The 20,212-nt window shown below is 37.9% G+C and overlaps 2 protein-coding genes across 3 annotated transcripts in view; both read left to right on the top strand.

Moving 5' to 3' along the window:
• LOC148427258 (uncharacterized) overlaps positions 1–10,137 on the top strand; it is a 30,682-nt gene extending 20,545 nt beyond the window's left edge. For both annotated transcript variants that reach the window (XM_088408521.1, XM_088408520.1), the window contains exons 4-5: positions 200–394; positions 2,920–10,137. In XM_088408521.1, coding sequence (XP_088264647.1) covers positions 200–394; positions 2,920–2,995 — 271 coding nt within the window. In that variant the 3' untranslated portion in view covers positions 2,996–10,137. The remainder of the gene's footprint in view (positions 1–199; positions 395–2,919) is intronic.
• A 2,113-nt stretch (positions 10,138–12,250) lies between these two features.
• Positions 12,251–20,212, top strand: part of LOC148427256 (IQ motif and SEC7 domain-containing protein 1-like) — a 39,535-nt gene continuing 31,573 nt past the window's right edge. Inside the window, exon 1 of the mRNA XM_088408518.1 lies at positions 12,251–12,600. Coding sequence (XP_088264644.1) covers positions 12,521–12,600 — 80 coding nt within the window. The 5' untranslated portion in view covers positions 12,251–12,520. The remainder of the gene's footprint in view (positions 12,601–20,212) is intronic.

The following is a 20,212-nucleotide window of genomic DNA, read 5'->3' as shown; positions in this document are numbered from 1 at the left end:
GTGCTTTATGCTTTTAACATGAATAATGATTGCAATATCGCTGTGCTGAGCTCTGACTGTGCTAATGGTGTTTGTGTGCCTGTGTGTTGTCGTTGTTGTCGTCTACCTTTCTGTGTTTGTTCCTCTCTTGACTTTATTTTCCCTTCTTTTCTCTCCTCTGGCTTGCTCTCTCTCCCTTTCTCACTTCCTGTCTCTCTAGCGCCCCCGCCTCCTCTTGTCGTCCGTCCAGCATCACCACTCCTTCCTCCTCCGCCTCCTCCTCCTCTCTCTACTCGTCCAGCCTCCCTCCTAACAGCCACGCCTCCTACCATCAGTACTGCTGCCCCGCGCGCCTCCGCCTGCCCAAGCCTCCCTGCGCCTTGCCCCCCGCCAACAAGCACCACGAGCAGGCAAGGTAAGGGCCACTGACCCCCCCCCCCCCCCCCCCCCCCCGTCGTACAAACCGGCGCCCGTCCCTTCCTAGTTCGAGCCAAACGCAGACGAGGGGGGCCTCTGAGCCCAGGGGGGCGGTCCTCGCCATTGAGCACCTAAAATGCTCGATGCTCTACAAGGAAGGGCAAACGATGGCCTGCCCCGTTTTTGAACGGCCCGTTAAAAGTTTATGTCATTAGAAAGAGCCAAGTTGGAGCCAAATGCAAATGTACCCATCATTTTTATTCTAGTTGCATAATAGAGGGTTGGGGCCAGGGAAGAATAGAAAAAGCTTGGTAGGATTCTCACTTGTATCTGAGAATTCTCTCTTTAAAGGTCAGAATTATTCTGACTTTATTCTCTAAAGTGAGAATTTGGAGAATGAAGATTCTGAGAGTGAGGTCAGAATAAAGTTTGAATTCTCTCTATTTTTAGAAATCTGACTTCATTCTCAGAATTCTTACTCCAGAGAATTCTGATTGTCTTCTGAGAATAGTTAGAATTCTGAGAGCAATATCAGATTTTTTACTTGTCACAATTCCGAGAATAAGTTCAGTTTTCTCTTATTTTCAGAATTTTCGCCTCATTCACCGAATTTTTTCAACATTCTCCCGGTTAGATTTTTTTTTTTTACTTTTTTCCTAGAATTCTGACTTTAAGATAAACATTTTAATATTAATATTCTTGTTCTATTTTATTTCTCAGAAGTCAGAATTTGGAAAATACTGTGTGGATTTTGACATTATTCTCAGAATTCTGACTTTGTTGTCAAAATTTTGACATTGCTCTCACAATTTTGATTCTTCTCAGAAGTCACTCAAGTCTCAGAATCTATAATTTAGGTCAGAGATCCAAGTTTAAAAACACAATATTGACTCCTCCGATTCTCTCAAATTCTGACTTTTTTTCTAAGAAGTTGGAATTGTGACTATTTTTAAAATTCTGACTCGCAAGTGACATTTCTGATGTTAGAGATTCCTGATGTAAAAATCTAAGAATAAAGTCAGAATTCTCACTTTATTACCAAAATTTGGATAGAAAAGTGAGAATCCTTTCATTTTTTTTTCTGCACTGGCCAATGCTAAAGTACGGCTTTTCATATATTTTAGATCCATCCTAAAAATTGTTAATAGAGTAAAAAATTGCTCTTAAAATTATACATTGAAATAAGAATACAATAAAGCATCGATTGATTATTTTGAAAGGATAAAAAAAGACCACTGCCTCTGAGTCAGATGTGTTCCTAGTTGGAGTGAAAAAAGTGCAATTATCTGTATTTCTCACACATGGGCATTCAAGTACTTCTTTATTGCAAGCCAACACATCAGCAACTACGATAAATGAGTTAGCATAAGCTAATCTGGCGCATGCTAAAAAAACTGCTATATCAGCAGCACCTGCCAACTCAAAAATTGAGTTGAGCCAATTGGATGGATTTTCCTGCTGAGTTTAGCTGTAGCATTCATCATCCTGTTAGCCTGGTTGGCGTTTCTTCACATTTGCCCATAAACGACATAGAAATGGACTTCGTAATGAGATAGAAAATCTTACACAAAGTTTTGTCTCGAATAAAGCGCACTTTATTCTTATAAGATGAACTTTTTTCCTCCCCACGGATCCCCGGCACGAACCCGCCCACGACCCATACTTGTCTTCCTTCGTGTGTCCTCACTGACATTTCCTGTTCTTTCCCTCTTTCTTTCTCTTCGCTTTCTTTTGTCCTCTCTTATTTGACTTTTTTGTCGTCCTTTGATCGCTGTCCTTTTGTTTTCCCACATTTCTCTTTATTTCTTGTTTTTGTCTCAATGTCCCCTGCTTTTTTTTTAATGACTTTGTGTTTTTATTTCTATTTCCATTGATTTATTTTGGATTCGCTTTTTGATTTTCAAACTTCTTTTTCCCTTTTGTTTTCTTTTTATTTGTATTGCCATGCCCGTTTTCCTTCTCTCCATTCATATTGATTTTTTTTTCTATTCATACCTTTTTGTTCCTTTTTCACTTTTCTTTCCTTTGATTTGTTTCTGATTCCTGGTTCATTCCACCTTTGTACATTCGTGCCTTCATTCCTTCCTCCCTTCATTTTTCCTGTCTTCTTTCTGTGTCTTCTTCCTTTGACCTCTTCTTTCTTTAACCTTTTGATTTCTTCCCTTTCGCTCTTTAATATACTTTGCTCCTTACTATTTACTTTTTTCGGTCTTTACCGATTTCATGTCTCTTTCCTTTTTCTTTTGGGGTTCTTTCATTCATCATTTTTGTCTCTGTGTGTTTTGTCCCTTTTTCTTTTGTTCTTCTTTGGGGTTTTTCCCCTCTACCTTTTTCTGGTTCTTTCTCATTTTTCGTTTGGTCTTTTTGTTATCTATTGTGTTTTCTTTTCCTCCTTTTGTAATAATTTCTCTGTTTCTTTGTTTCCTTTTCTTTTATTTTTTGTTCTCTCTATTTGTCTTTGCTTTCTCCCTTGCTTCTCTCCTGCCGTCTGCCTTTCTGTCCGTCCGTCTGTCTGTCTCTCAGAGAGGAGGAAGATGATGACATCGCCCATCAGTTCTGTTGCCCCGCCTCCGAGTGCAGTAGTCCCTCCTCTAGGTAACCAGGGGCGACCATCAGCCCTCACCTTCAACCCCCGTACAACTCCCCACCCTCTTCCTCGCACCGCTGGCCAATATATCTGATCGAGGGTGGCGTTAAGCCATCACATATTCTTAATTCAGAAGTGATGAAAGCGGGAAGGCGGAGCTTCCCTGGCGGAGAAGATAACCACTCAGCTGCTCAGCTTGGCAAAGCCATGAGCGGTTCTTCCGTAATAAACGACATCACTTTTCGGACGGGATGCATTCCAAGCGGTGTTGCGGTGTCCATCCTGTCCGCATTCCACCGATGCTCGCGGTGCTGCTGCGAGCTAACGACAAGCTAGCAGCGAGCTAATGGCTATCTTGTGCACAGAAAATGGCGCACAAGCTCTGGCTGCTTCAAACTTTGGCGAGCAAAGGACACAGAACTGTTATTAGCGTGTTTGCTAGCAGGACGTATATGAACAAGCACTGCTTACTTGGCTTCAATGCGGCGAGGGTTCTCCTTTTATCCTCCTCTTTAGCCACCAACATCAACAACTTCTGTGGCTTCTTCTGGTTTAGAGACAGATGTGTGTATGTGACTTTTGAGTTTGATCATCTTGTGATTTCTGAGAAGAATCCTAAAGAAACATTTTGTTGGTCCAAACAATCACTTGGCAACACACTCCCTCCACGTTCATCCTCAACCCGTATTGATGCAGTTTGATGTTCAAGTGGAAATAAACCACCATTTCCATCTTGTGCCATACCTGATCTCAACGTGGTATAAATGATGGTGCAAAACCTTTTTTCAAAGCATACACGGGAATTCCACTAACCTGTTTTTGGAATTTGTTCACAACTTTTGGTAAGACAAGATCAGTGTATGTCATATGACATGATCAAAATCAAATTATAATGATTTCACAAATCCATCAATTCTTGGCAAGCTACAAATAAATCACAATAGAGGAGCGAACTTGCGTGCTTCTGTGTTCAGAAGTTAAGTATCTTCACGTTGGAAACAACCAACGCTGGACTGGATCTGGCACATGTGCAGAGAGTGCTGAATCATGGCTTGTTTGGACCACTAAAATAAAAATGGGTGAAAATAGTCCCACTGGGAGTTTCAAAAAGTAAAATGTGCATTTCCTCCTATTTTGGCATCCTTCAAATAGACTAGCGCTAATCCATCAGCTACTCAAGACAAATAAACACCTCCCTCAAATATGGTATATGGTTCTTGCTCCTATTTGGAACCCCAAAAATAACATGTTTTTTTCCTGGTTCACATTTGTTGAAAGGATTTACTGTAATTTCTGAGCCCATTTGAACTCTATTGCTAACAAAAACAGCAGCACCTAGCGAGGCATTTAAACTGTTGCCTTGATGAATGATGAAAGTGTGCAGTCAAAATCAGTTTTAATGGACACATATTGCGCATTCTTGTTTACAACATAGTAAGGTTTGGGACCACTTTTACAAGACGAACACCAGTGTGAAAACACAACTCTTGAGTTGTCGCTGATACAAATACCAAGTACCCATACCACTAGTATCCCCCCGGCCGAAAAACATTGACAGATCGTTTTAAAAAAGACCTACCTCTTCCAATATACTGTAGTATTTTCCTCCCTTCTCAATATTCTAATCATCTAATTGTTGTTTTAAAATGATTTTCAAATAATTTTGAAACTAGTATAACATGCCTGTGACATGCTTCCAACAAAATAACATAAGGATAAAACATTATGGACCTATTCCTATCGGATATTCCATGTCAAGGTGTAATTAGCACACTTTTGTTAGCGACGCTAACCACACTCCCATCAACAACTTTACAGAGCAATCAAGCTAAAAGCTAATGCTGTTCTCTTATAACATTTAAGAATCTTTTCTCAATGAAAACATTCAAGTGAACTGTCAAGGTTGAAAATGAGGTGACAGTTGTATTTATTTATTTTTCAAAATCAGATGCCGCAAAGCCGTACTTGGAAATGTCTTGTTTAGAGTGAGGTAACGGCAAGGAGAGATAACAAGGGTGAAGGAGTATAAGTACTTGGAGTCAATAGTCTAAAGCATTTACTACTGTATGTGGCAACATGATGACATCCCATACACATAACACAAAACAAACACGCACACACACAGATTCTGTGATCAGGCAATACTTTCATGTTAGCATGCCACTAGCTTCTTCAACAAATATAGCCATCTATTGTCGTGTATTGGATTCACATATTCATTAATATGTGATATGACAGATGACAACAACCATGATATTTTGTAAATGAGACATAAGTAGCTTTGTTAGGATCCAGACGAAATAAAACAGAGGCCTTAGAACACTATGCGATAAAATGCTCTTGCCATGGACTGTTCGATCATTGATGACAGTCTTGAGATGATGGTTATTTTCACCCAAAATGTGTTATTCCTTATATTAATGAGTCGTGCTCCTATTTTAAAAATCAAGTCCATCCATCCATTTTCTTAACCGCTTGTCCTCAAAAGGACACCTGAATTTACTTCCAGTAATTAACACACATTTTGGGGATGGATTTTGCTCTGTAAAATCTACATCCAGTTCAGAATTTTGATTTGAATAGAACATAACATCTCGTAGATATAAATGTTGGTACGTTGAAAATTTGCGACTAAAGGCAACAATGATAGAAATTGTTTAAAAACACACCTGTTCCCCTCAGGAATTAAAATTCTTCTTTTGATCAAATGAAGTTATTTTCAGGGTTTACAACTCTTATAGATGCTAGACTATTTTAAAACACATAAACGTAACATAAAATTTGACTTAGCTGTATTCCCATTCAGTTTGAGCTTTCAGAGAGGAAAGTGTCCATGTCACTTCAACTCTTTCGTGGAATTCAAAAAAGCAGTTCCGATAAACATTTTGCTTTGTACATTTGTACACAGTCCAGCCCTTACAACTGTATAAAGTTGTAGAACAATAAACAATGGATAAAAGCAGTCTATTTTATCTATTCTTTATAAACTTCACAAACTTAGCTTGACCTGGTTTAGGAAAGTACTCCTCAACTCTGTCCCCATTTCGCTGAGGAAACTCTTGTTACTGTGCGGAAGAGATGCCTTGGTCCAAGAACCTCCTGCCTGCGTTGTATGGATCGATGTCGAGTTCATTTTTGGTTATACGAAAAAATATTTAAATTGTGTTTAAAACTCAGCATCGTACTTGCGGCCAGAAAAAAAATGCCGTTGTGGGCTAATTTAGCTAATTGTTATCAAACCAAATTCGTCAAGTATCTCCAAAAATACTTGAAATCGACACTCTAGCTCCTCATGTTAGTGACTCAAAGATCAAACGAAACAATACATATATTTATTTTCGCGCAATTTACATCAAATGTGACAGATTATCCAATTTTATAATCCAAAGATGGCGACGTAGCGCAAATTGAGGTCAGGCGCCAAAAAAACGATGTTACATGCCATATGGCCAAAAAACAAGAAATGAATGCTTGAAAAATTCCTTTGTATGGGTTGGTAACGTGGAGTTGTATTTGAAAAAAACTATTACTAGGCCCCTCGAGGCTGAAACAGCCATCTTATGTTGCTAATGTTAACGACAACCGCTACTCTTTTTTTTTTTTTTTTTTTGCTAAAAATTACTGCTATCAGTGAATGTTTTATGTTAGGATCCTTGTATACAGTAAGAAGAACCTCTCATGAAATGAAATTCACTGTTTGCATCAACCTTTCAGTGTATCTCTTTATCGTGAATTATGACTGACAGGTTAAATTGACATTTTAGCTTTCATTTCATTGTTGATGGTTCTAATATGATGATGCAGCTGAATCGTTGAGTTGCACTCAGACATATATCACGCAAGAGAAAATCTAAAATAATGTCCTTTCAGATGAAATGCGCATGTAGCACTTTTCCCAGATACAACCATATGCTGCACATGGTGGTATTTTTGCAATAGAAAATGAATATAACGTGAAAACATCGCAGGGCTTAGCGAGTGGCTACATAACATGGTGGCTGGTGGTGTCCCTCATACCACATTATAGGTCCGTCTATATACTGTATAAGTCTGTGTTCAAAAAGGTATAAACCGGTAGTGAGGAAATGCAAATGCTATTTTTTGGCAGTAGTGGAGCAGAAGGAGTTTGATGCATATTTCTGACAATCAGCATCAAGGGGAAATGCATGTATGTATAATTGTACATGCACACATGTATATGCAGTATGTCTATATGTGTATATATATATATATATGTATAAATGTATGAATCTCCATTCTACAAATTGTCCTTTGCCCACTCAGATTTAAAGTAACAAGCGTGGACAGGAAAAACAAAAAATGAGTGTTTTGAATTTACTCTATTTTATTTTGTAAGGTGGTTGTACATAGTAAAATCATTTGAAATGGATTATTTATATTAACTAGATGTACGCTCTACGTTAAAAAATGATTAAGGTGCTTTTGTTTTGGACAACCACTTGATGAAATAAAATAAAGTAAACTATGCAACACTTTTTTTTTTCCCCACGCTGTTTGTTTTGATCAGCATTCACACCATTAATGCTAACGTGCTAAAGCAACAACATATTAACTACAACACATTGGTCGACTAGTTTTCATTTGTCATGCTGAATTTTAATCAATAACAGCAATATTGTTAAGAAATGACATTAGACCCAGCCTTTTGAGCTCTTAAAATCTTCCTACTAGTTTGAAACATACTTGAGCCCCATCTACAGGACTGGAGAGGCACAGCAACGATTCCAACAGTCAGCCTGAGAAATCAAGTGCAGTTCATTCGTTAGCTTTGGCTTTCCCTCACTATCAGTCGTACGTTGGAACCTAAGTAAGGCATAATGTGCAACTTTTCGAAAATTTAAGATCAGTTTTGATAAAATCTCTCTGAAAGTGTTTTAGAATAAAGCCACACTCTGCCACGCTTCTGTGTCATGCAAATGAACCATTGCTCACCTCGCCCCACTGCATCACTGGTCCAATGCTTGTTAAACGCTAACAACTATTTGTGCATCCAACAACGCTGCTGCTATTCTTAAATCTTGTTTTTGAGCTGATCATGTTTCTAGCCGAACTGGGACGCTGTAATATGTCAAAATTAGAAAGATGTCATTCACAAACAAATTCTGTGGATTAGACACATAACCAAATATTTCCTTTTATTTTCACACTTGATGGAACTATTTGTACAGAGTTAAACATTTTAGCCGTCCCCTTGAAAAACAATGCTGCTGTAATGATTCCGCAAATCTCCAACTTCAGCATTACTGTCAATTGAAACATGTTCCAGACGATGATTATTTTTTCGGGACCTCGGTCGTTTGAACACAGAAATCCCACTTGTGTTCCGAGTTTGCTTGTGATTCTTTTTTGAAATTTACAGCAACAAACTGAACACAAGTTTTCCGAAAATTGTGTTGTTTTTTGTTTTTTTTTCTGAATGTTACCTCTACCCTGTAATGTTGCTAATATATAGTACAGAGTGAATAATAACAATAATACGATGATTCTATTCATCTCTACTCTTATTGCACTATAATATAGCCTAATGGCAACATGCTGCAACTAGCACACTCACGTCAGCGTTTCCCCTTGGTGGGAAATAAAAATTCTAATATTAGACACTGTTAAGTTAAAGGATAATACGTGAACAGTGCCATGAATGAGAACGTGACAATCATGGTAATGACTGAATAAACTATCAAATATATGTTGCAATATCATTAGTAGCTTTAAATAATAAGTAATAAGTTAGATAGTATAGTATTCCAATAAAAAAAGACCTCTCTATTAGCATGTCGGTTGATAGTTATAATGCTCATGAATTAGTGCCCAACAAATCCTCACACTTTTTTTTAATTTTAGAAAAAAATTGCACTGTTTTATAACGTCGCAAAATTTTAATGTGGGGTTTTTCTTTGTATACACGTCCAAAGTACCCTGATAGTTTCAGCGAGCTGTCTCCATTAGCAAGTGAGCCAAAACCAAACACAAAAAAGTCGCTCCAGCTTTGACTGTAATAATGTCACAAAATAGTTCATAAAGTGATTGACGAGTGCTAACACCTGTTAGCGAGGTAGCTAGCTTAACAATGATCATAAAAATAAAACACTGCAGGATCATCGTCTTTGATCATATCACAGTCACAGCCTGAAATAGGTTGCTAACATATTTACAGTATTTAATGTATGCTAACATGTTATCTCTTAAAACCAGGGACAACTTTTAGCATATTTTGAAATTCTGCCCTGGGCATGAATGCTTTACAACAGCATTTTCATAGTGTCATGGACTGATTCCATATTATTATGTGAAAGAACAGACGATTGTGACAATTTCCCGCCTCGCTAGGTAGCTGTTGGAAAAGTAGCAAAAAAATAAAATAAAATAAAAAATGGATGTGACATCTGATACCCAGCACTTTTTTTTCCCACTCTACAAAGTTGGAAGACATTGTCGTTCTCACCAGATACTGCCGTTGACATAGTTATGGACATCGAATGGCGCAATTGTGGAAAGCAATGTGATGTGGGGGACTAGCAGTACTATTGTGTCACAATGTGAAGCGGCATCTGTAAAGATCAAATTAAAAAAGTTTGAAGTGAAAAGAAACAATGTCGATTTTGGTGACATATTTCAAGGGAAAAATATAACTTCCTTAGCATCAGCTCGCAATGTTGACGCTAAGGATGAAGTTCAGTGCAAAGTTTTCGAAAATACCATTAAAGACCTATTTTTTTTTGGGGGGGGGGGGGGTACCACAACTATATTTCACTTACATTTTCAACTAACGTTACCATGGCAACAGCCGGGATTACTGTATCTGTTTCTGAGGCGATACAAACTCCCCACAAAACCACGCACACTTACACACACACAAACACACAGACAAAAAGTCATGTTATTTCTTTTTCATCTTCTCTTGAGTATCCTGATCATATGTAAATACGTTTTTTTTTTGTTTTTGTGAATGATTTGAAGCGATCGTGACCTTGGATGCTATAATACAGTATATTATATTCTTTTAAAAGCGAAGAAGAACTATGATGCAATGATAACATGCAGAATGTCAGTGAACTTTGTTTGTGTCTGTTGAGGATCAAGAGAATGGTGACAAGGAAGAGCGGAGGCTCAGAATTAAAGTTATCAAGAAATGATTGTTGCTTTTAATTGAATCACTCGTTACTACCCACAATTCTCAACTTGTTCCCTAGGACATGTAAGACACATACACATGCAGGCGCACATCAACACAACTGCTTAAAACAGGAAGTAACAGAAGGAACATGAAGGACAACCTGAAGCAGAACGACTTACCTTAATAAGGAAGTACACCCAAAAACAAACAAATAAACAAAAAACGGATTGGTTAAGTTTACCCCACATTTGGTTAAATTGAACCAATCTAGTCGTTCTATCTCGAGCCGATCCTTTGGTTGACGCTTTAATGGATACTTCATCCACTTGGCACAGTAACTTTAGAATGTTTTGAATATCAGGCATTTGCTTTGAAGTGAACGTAAATCAATTAACTTCTGTATACTTGATGTGTAGGTCAACCAAAACCTTTTCTATGCAGCCCCACTACAGTAGTATAAACAGGGCGTTTGATTAATATTGCATTTGTGGAATATGAACTAAGATGCAAAATGTAGCCATTTTTATGCATTTGAGAGGGCAGCCATTTTGCTTCTTGATGACAGCTGAAAATGACTTCATAGTTATTCAGCGCTCATTTAACGACCAATCACAGCTCAACTTGGGTCGTAAAAACAGATTCAGAAAAGAAACTATCCTTGATTGGATGTCACCTGAGCCCTGACCAACTGATTTTTTTTTTTTTTTTTTTTAGTCAACAGCAAGTGACTGTATAGTGGCCCACTGAGATTGAAAAAAAAAGAATAAAAAAGTGGATTTTGCTGCTTAATTCATACAAGCTTATTATTGATTAGAATTCTGTGTTTGGCTGAGTGGGGCCAGATAAAACATATTATTGTTCAGAAAATACCACACCATAATGAATCGATAGCTGCGTTCTTATCTGGTTGTATTTCTAACCAATCCGTTTTTAGAGTGTAAGGCCTGGCCAAGGAAGTATGACCTGGATTAGCCTAGAACAGGAAGTAGCACCTTGAACAGGAAATACCGCCTGTATTCAATCCCAATCTATATAAGTCAACTTGGAAGAGGCGCGGCGGCGTATAATTGGATTAAAGTCTTAGTGAGTTTGGTGGGAGACAGAATGGAGAAGAAGTGAGGGAGTCTTCAGAAATAACCAACGCAGGAACATGTCCACCATGAGCGAGGAGTCCAGATGAAAGTTCCCACCTGATCGTTTGCACCTGGATTACAATGAACCATCTGAAACGCAAAATACCGCAGGAAATACTCCTTGTAGCAATGCGGGAGAAAAAAAAAGCCAGAGGAAGCGATTGGATTTCAACACCTAGAACAGGAAGTACTATTTCTATATTGATAAATACCATCTGGCAAAAAATACAACACGTAAGACGAAGTACCACCCGCGTTTAAAAGTATCACCAGGATTTGGAAGTAGCACCTGAGAACGGAGGTACAACTACGAACCAGGAAGTACCCCCTGGATTTTCTGAGTTGATGCAAGAACTACCTACAGATTTATGGAGGTACCAGATGGAACAGGAAATTCCATCTAATTTTGAAAGTCTGACGGAATTCAGATTTGTTTTTCGACTAGTGGCTTTCCTTCAGTCGCCATTGATAAGCAAGTCTTGTCTTTCAAGTGTGGAATATAAATAGGCACACGTTTCTGATTAACCCAAAAAATGTGACTTTTTCAGAAATACCTAAGAATTATATTAAGATTTATAAGATATAGCTTTGTTTTTGCAAGAATTTAACTTTTAAAAACAAACATGATGTAAGAAAGATTTTTTTTTTTAAATCTAGAAATTACATTTTTAGAAATTACTGACATTTCTGGGATAAAAAAAAGACTGCGCTTTTGATGCAGAAGATATATCTCACAAAAAAACAATTTATTTCCTTGTGGTTGCATTTGTTGCTGATCAAAACAGCAGCAGGAAGAGAGACATTAACATTGTCTTTCAAATGAATGAAATGAGAGTTAATTATGTTAAAAAAAATCATATCAAAAGATAGTACCATAATTAACTCTTGTAGCAACTGTCACAATTTTACACCCATATAATTCTGAACAAAAATCATGTTTTGAAGTTTGAATTTATTCTTGCGATACAATTTTTGAATGAACTTTTTTTTTTTTTTTTACTTTGAGCATTTTTCTGAACCAAGATGTGTTTGAGTGTGAGGCCTTGTCAATGTTGCCAGATTGTCACATCATAGTTGGGCTAATTTACATATTCCCACCCACACAAAGAATTTCTAGTCATATGTGGAGAAGGGCATCTTCTCAGTCCACTAGATTCTGACGGGACCGCTCCACAACGGTGTACTCGATGTGCCTCAGTGATGAACATTTCTCCACATCTGGAATTCCCTTGAAGGTTATCTTCTGACATACGAGCGGAGATTCCTGGGATGTTTTGCATTTCAGCCGTCTGCCAGTTTTGCCCTTCGTTTTGTCTGCACTCCACTGGATCTTGGTCCCCCTTACACAGGTAGGACCCGTTGCCCTCATCAGCGTGGCGGCACGAGAGCTAATGACGTCACCTGTCTTCAAGGCTCAGGTAACAACTAGTCGCGACCCAGCTCGCAAATATCACATGACCATCTCCAGACAACAGATGAGCCGCTATTGGTCATACCTGAGCCTTGAACACATCTTAGGTCATTTTCAGTGGACAGCAAATGATAATGTACCTTTTACTTACTTAAAGGTACATTGAACACTCACTTGTCGAAACCTGTGAAGTAATCAGCTTTATTTATTTATTTTTTAAATAATTATCAGACCTTAATTTTTTTGGATCATATAACGTATAAAAAGTATTTATACGTTACATAGTTAAGGATTACTACAGCAGACGTATTTACAAAGACTGATTTACAGTATATGTTTTTAAAGAGTCCAGACATTCCATTTCAGTTACTTAGTTACAGCATTATTTATTTATTCATTTTTAAATATGAGCTTGAAGGAGGATCTGAAATTATCTGGCATTGGATAAGTTTTAAATGTATATAAAAATAATGAGATTAAAATAATCGGATTAATAATAGGCCCCTGGGTTCTTGGCTATAAAATTATTTCAAGTGGGGTTGAAATTAGATTGAGAACTACTGGCCTAATGTACAGTGTTGTCCTTCCTTGGTATTATTCTGCGAGGTTAATTTGTTGTTTGCAAACCAATTTAATGGCCCATTACTGCCACCAGCTGGTATTGTCGTGGTGTGGTACCGCCATCTTGCAGTAGGGGTTTGAAGCACAGTCATATCTCAAATTTTGCTTGTATCTCAAGGCGGAAACATGATCAGTTGGTGGCTCTTGAAAAACCCATGAAATAACCACATAATCTCTCGAAAGACAGCCTATTATTTGGTGTCCACAATTGGCTGGCAAACTGTTGAGGGTGTCCCCTGCCTACTGCCTGAAGCCAGCTGGGATAGGCACCAGCAAGCCTGCGACCCGTGTGTGGATAAGCGGCTTCAGAAAATGGATGGACGAATGTTTCAAATTGATTTGCTCTCAATTTGAAAATAAAACTGTGCCATTACCCGTTACAGCATTAAATAGCTTTCGATTAACTGATACCTGCAATAACCCTGTTAAAATCTCACACACCCTCTGATCCTCCTTCACGTGGCCTCGGGGGTGCTTATACTCCCATTTGAGAACCTGTGGACAATTGAGTTTTCAATAAAACTTCCATGAATGTCCATGGGGGTGGAAGAAAACTGTCACTGAAACACATAACCAATCGACTGCGACGCAGACATACTAACACTAGCCAGCACACACACACACTCTACTACCTGCTTGTCTCTGCAGGGTAATTTATTGTTCTCCTATGTTTGCGTGCCACCACATTGACGTATTGGAGGGATATGTACCTGTCTTCATGAGGACATGTTGAGTGCGTGTGTGTGTGCGCGCGCACTGTGCAGCAGAGAGTGAAAAATTGAAAAGCTGGCACGTGGTTGGCTGTCAGCAACCATGCGCCTCTGGGGCGGGGGGCAGCTGGGGGACTTTGGGGAGGGCGTGTCGGAGGAGATGGGAGGAAGGAAGGAGAGGATGAGGACACGTCAAACTGAAAGGAAAAGGATAAGAGCAAGGAGGGAGAGCATACGAGTCGGGGGTGTGGCCGAGCGAGAGACAAAGCGAGGGAGAGAGAGAAGGGCAAAGGGAGAAAGGAAGAGGAGGAGATTCAAATACAGGTGTGAGTGTGTGTATGTGTGTGTGTGTGTAATTGGGAGGGATATTGGAAGGTGTCTTCATTGTCTACATTGAGGTAAGCCACTGCTCAGCATTTATGTGTGTAGGTCAGGTCAGAGAGTACATGTGATTAGCTTCCGCATATGTGTGAGTATACATTCATGTTTGTGTGTATCCTTGAGTGTGTAAATGTAGGTTGAGTGTCTATGTAAATGTGTACCTATGTGCATGTGTGAGCGAACATCAGTGTGTATTATGCATGTTATATTTGAGTGTGTAGATGTCAGGAGGGAGTCATACGTGTGTGCAGCGCGTGTACAATAAGTGAATGTGTTTGTGTGCACAATGATTTTGGTGTGTACTACAGTACACAAGTGTATGTATATATTAATGTCAGTGTGTAGTTTTAGTTGAGTGTATGTTTGTGTGTGTGTGCTAGTGTGTAATTTATGGACCTTTTTTCAGGGCTGATACTGATTATTAGTAGTCAAGCAAGCGGTTAGTCGGTATTCATTTTCAGTAAATGAGAAAATACTGGTGTCAAAATCTAAAAACAAATGTTGAATGAGTAATTTTTCAGATTTACAGGATGTTAATTTATTTTATTTCAATTCCCAGTGTCATCAGCATGATTAAAAAGGTCAAGGAGAACTTGAAAAAATATCATAATAAATGTAATATATATATATATATATATATATATATATATATATATATATATATATATATATATATATATATATATATATATATATATATATATATACACACACACACAATTTGGAACAACAGAAATTTCAACATTTCATTTTTTCTCACACAGACACACAAACCCCACAGGTTAAGAGTGATCCTGGGGTCAGCAAAATCTCTTCTGGAGTTATATAACTGGTATGGGCCATCTTCATTTTTAACATTCAATATCGTTGCTTATCAGTAATTTTTAGAGCATTTTGACCAGCAGATTATTGTTTTCATTATTTGTACAATCATGCTACCAAATTTAAGAATAGTCTTTTATTTCACTAGAGAAAAGTTTGATCCTACATTTTCCAATGACAAACAGTAGAACATAGGTGTGTTTTAAGAAATGTAGCCGCTTTGCCAGGAATCTGGAGAAAAATATCCACTTGTGTACATAAATAAATAAATAAATAATCAAGCACAACAGAGACTTTGATGCTAATTTCATTTCTGCCGCACCCGTAACTTCTTGGTGGTTTCATCTCATAAAAATCAGCCAATTAAAAATGTAGGCATGGTGTTTTGGCCTCTTGCAATTCCTCAAGTGCAATTTAATGGGCTGGCAAGACAAAACGAACTAACACGACATTGTTATAGTCATAGTCATTGTCGAAAAATTGCCAAATATTTGGGCCAGTAATAGTCTGGCAATTAATTGCTCTATATCTCATAGTTATGTATGTGTGAATGACTGTAAATATTTATGCATTAAAGCTGGGGTTATAGGATAACATCAAAAAGTAACGCTTGTGATTTTGTTGCAATGAAATGTGAAATACGTTACGTGCGACACAACATACTATGGAGTCATATAGTTGTTATTCTATTTATTTCACTGTCGCATGACTGAACCTTTCTGCTACTGATGGATAGTTAGCTTTGGTGCTTCCACTCACAGCATTGCTAACTTTTTATCTTTTGTAGGATTTTGTTTGCTAGCTGCTCCAGCTTACGGTTATTCGGCTTTGCTACCACTGCTCATGGTTGTCCAATGGAAACTTGGCTACTGTTGGGATTGAATCCTAAATGTCAAAAAAATTCAGTTGATGTGCAAATTTCCTTCATAGTTGCTATGGATTTGAATTTCTTCAAATTTTGAATTCGCTCCCAAATTCAATCAATATTTTCCGTTGAATGATTATGTTTCTATGATTGCTAACAGCTATTGAATGTTACAGTAAATGTTGCTTCTGCTGTTGTAGATATTTAGATTTGCTGCTACAACTCAGAGAAATTGTATTCCAATTTGTTTTTGTCAACAGATGTTAAATGCTGTCTGTGCTGCCATCACCCGTTGAGAATTTCCTTCGCGAGTTTCGGCTGAAGCATATTTCTCTTTCGTTCCCGCTGATAACGGATTTCAAAAAGCTAACTTTGTGGCTGCTTCCAAACAATATTTAGCGTTTAGCTTCGTGTCATTGTGAGGAAGGAGAAAGTAAGTCTGCCGAAGTGAAGCGACGCGTAAAGACACTCAAGTGCAGTATTCTCAATAATTCATGCGGCACGCGGCTGACATGTAATTCCTATTTTTAGAAAGTTAGCATAACTGAACATGGGCGGTATTGTTCTGGATTTATTTTTTACTGTTTAATGACAGCTAAATTGCGACTAACTTCCACTAATGTACACGTAGCATTGCTACAAACGCTACTGACATTTGCTATGCGAGCACAGCTGCTAACAATGCTAACATTGAATCCTGGGAAATGGTTAAAGTATTTTAGTGGTCAGGACACCAGTTTGACACTTCAAGACAAAAATGGATGAATTAGACAGAAAACATGTCAGGAAAAAAAGCATGTCCGAAATTGAACTCGAAGTTTGATATTTTTGAATTTTGAATTGGAGTGCTCATACTTTTTTTAATCAAGAGCGTATTTTCTACAAAGATAGACCTTTTTTCGCTTAGGCCATCTAATGTGAGAGGAACATGGAGTATAACCCCCAGTTTTATGAATTCTTTATGATATTAATGCATCAAATATTAATACATATGCCTGGTATACATAGATAACTATCATCGGATTTGTTTTAATAGAGAATATGATACTGTGAGTGTGCAAAATATAAACCACAGAAATGGATTGATTTGTGGTCTGAAAAGCTGATAGTGCACATCTTACTGTAGCTGAGGGATGGCCACTGTCTCACTAGTCAGACCCTTTTTTTTTTATTTCTGCTTTGATTTGAGGATAGATTCAAGGTTGAATTTTACATCTTTTCCGTTTATCTCAAAGGGACAGTGTGTAAGAGTCAGACCGTTTTTTTAAAGGAATAAATTAAATGATTATACATTTCAAAATTTTGCAAATAAATGTCTTCTTACCAACTACCAATATGTTTTAAATATAATTATAGGTCTAGTTATCATTCAATAATATTACACAGGGATGGCACTTTTCCGGAGGCTGCTATGTCTGTTATAGCTGCGGAAAAAAGGTAAAGGCAGCACCTGCAGCACCTCCTGCTGTCTGCAATGAGAAACTTACATAGTGTCCCTTAAGTCTTTTGCCAGCTGACCTTTCCCTTTCATCATCGTTTATAGTATTGTCATCCAGGGAAAATAACAAGCCTTTTTTTGATTGGGAAAAAAAGAAAAGAAAAATGCTGATAAACCAACGACCAAAAAAGGCCCAACATAGAGGTGTACTGTGGTATTTGAAGAGAAACAGGGAAACAACACAAGCAGAAAGAAAATATGGCAATACTCAGCAGTATGTATATATTCTTTATCCTCTTGTAGCCAAATCACGCCCAACAGAAGGAGCTTCAATAAAGTAAACACGATACACAGACAAAAACCTTTTTTATATTTAATTAAATCATTACAATATTTTTAAAGTACAGTACCTAACAATACATGTGCACTAAGTCCTATTTTTCCCCAATTAAAAATGCTATTTTTTTAAGGGGGCTAGAATGCATTCATAGCATTTCCATTCGTTTGTATGCAAATTGTATTGCTTTGGCAAGGATAAGCATCAGGGGCAAGAAATCACAGTTGATGGTGACCTCAGACACGTATCAAAAAAGTTGTTATTGAGAGCGCTTTGGCACATCACTTTATTTTGCCACATTACCTGGATGTTGACAAAAATGGAAGCGGAAAATGGAAAGCTGTTTTATTTCTCTTTGAGATCGATACCAATATAATTTCTCGTCTCTTAAGAAGTCAACAATTATTAGACCAAGAATCAATACCACTAGTACCTTTGATACCCAAAAAAACAAAAAAAAAATTTAAAAAATGATGACTCACAATGATTTTAAGGAGTTTTAGGCACAAAACAAATATTTGGTTTTGGAACTCGCCCATCAATTAGTTTCATGATTTGTAGTGTACACACACTCACCTGAACAAATATCTGATACACACACACACACACACACACACACAAGATCGCACATACGTACAAAATAAGCGCACAAAGACACAAATATACAAAGATACACAAGCATACACAACATTAAGACACACACACACACACACACACAGATGCAAAAAGTCACACATAAACCCTCTCATCAATCCCCCTTCATCCTGTCACTCTGGGTCGGGGTCACTTGAGAGTCCCAAGATGCTGACTTGAGTTGTGTTCAAAAGCATTCGTTTATTTTTTTTCAATTCCTCTCCATTTTGCCTTTTATTCATCCCTCCTTATTTCCTTTCCTGTTCACTTCCTCTACCCTTCCGATCCAGCCTCCTCTGTGGTGTTCTTTTTTGTCATACACCTCTCTCTCGCTTTACTCACATCCATGTCATCCTTCAACTTCCCCCTTTTTGTCTTTCTCTCCAATCTCGCTCACATTCCCTAAAATCAACTTAAACAATTTGACAGAAATAGAGAAAGAAAGAGAAAGAGCGAGAGAGAAAGAGAGAGAGGTGACAGAGAGAGAGAGAGAGAGAGAGAGAGAGAGAGAGAGAGAGAGAGAGAGAGAGAGAGAGAGAGAGAGAAAAAGGGCGGGAAGGATGGATGTTGCTTGGCAACGGTTGCCATGCAACGCACTGGGAGGGACAGAAGGGAGGAGGCTTGGCCGCAGGAGTCAAGTGAAGGGTTGCTATGGCGATACAGGCTTCCTGCTGTCAGGCTGTATGCGTGTGTGTGAGTGTGTGTGTATGTGTGTGTCAGGTTTTGCTCGTGTTGAGGTGATGAAAAAGATCAGGGATTTTAACACTATACATTTATATATAAATGCATAACATAATTAACAATTGAGAATTTGATCATTTATGAAAAAAAGCGTATTTCTTGAAGGTTAAAGTTGTCAAACAAGTCATCGTATCACTTCATTTTATTTTTACTTTATTTACCAAAAGTTTATCTTTATTTCACAGTGACACCTGTGCTCTATATTGAGCATAATGTCCATCAGGCGGCAGTATAATAATCTCATGCAGACAGAAAAAAAGCTGACTTTTACAACTACAGTGATTCCATAACTGCAGTTATATTTGTTATAGAGGATAAAGAATATGTGCAAGTGAATGTTGTCATATTGTCTGTCTACTTAAGTTGCTTTGTGCTCAAAAAGCAATTTCTTAAAGTGTTAACACCACCACATTGATGCCATTTTTTTAAACCTCAACTCAAGCACTCAAGATGCTCTCCAATGGTTTTGTATGACAGTTCATTTATGTTCAAGAGTACCCTTTTTCTTTAGACTTCCAGGAGAAAACAAGGCTAAACACACATTAAATAAGCTTTCATATGCAGGGGGATAGAGACGTGATTTTGGCAACCCAAGTCACAAATCCTCTTGCAGCCACGCGTGTCATGCAAATATCAGGGAGGGGGGCAAAGTAGAACTGTTGGTGGCTACCCCGCAGACATCTGGTTGGAAGCGCCTTAAAGGAGAGAATGTTAAATAGTGCAGTTAAATAGTGTTAAAAAGTGTTTGGTCACTTGAAAGGAACATTTTGCTCACTAATTTGAGCTGAAACCGGAAAGGAATTGTGGCAGGGTATTTTGAATGTCAGAAAGGAGTGGGCCTTAAGCCTAAAAGTATTTTATATTATTCTACTATTATATTATGTTATGCTACTATTATATACATAGTTTTAGATATTTATCATTTAAAATCACATGATAAGAAACCTCTTGTCAGTAACGCTGTCATTGTATGAGACAGCACAGGTCTCCAGTAGCAGCTAA

Source organism: Hippichthys cyanospilos, chromosome 2 (assembly GCF_059441005.1).
Source record: "Hippichthys cyanospilos isolate Australia breed blue-spotted pipefish chromosome 2, RoL_Hcya_1.0, whole genome shotgun sequence".
Classification (NCBI taxonomy): domain Eukaryota; kingdom Metazoa; phylum Chordata; class Actinopteri; order Syngnathiformes; family Syngnathidae; genus Hippichthys; species Hippichthys cyanospilos.
This window is presented reverse-complemented; position numbering and strand designations above follow the sequence as displayed.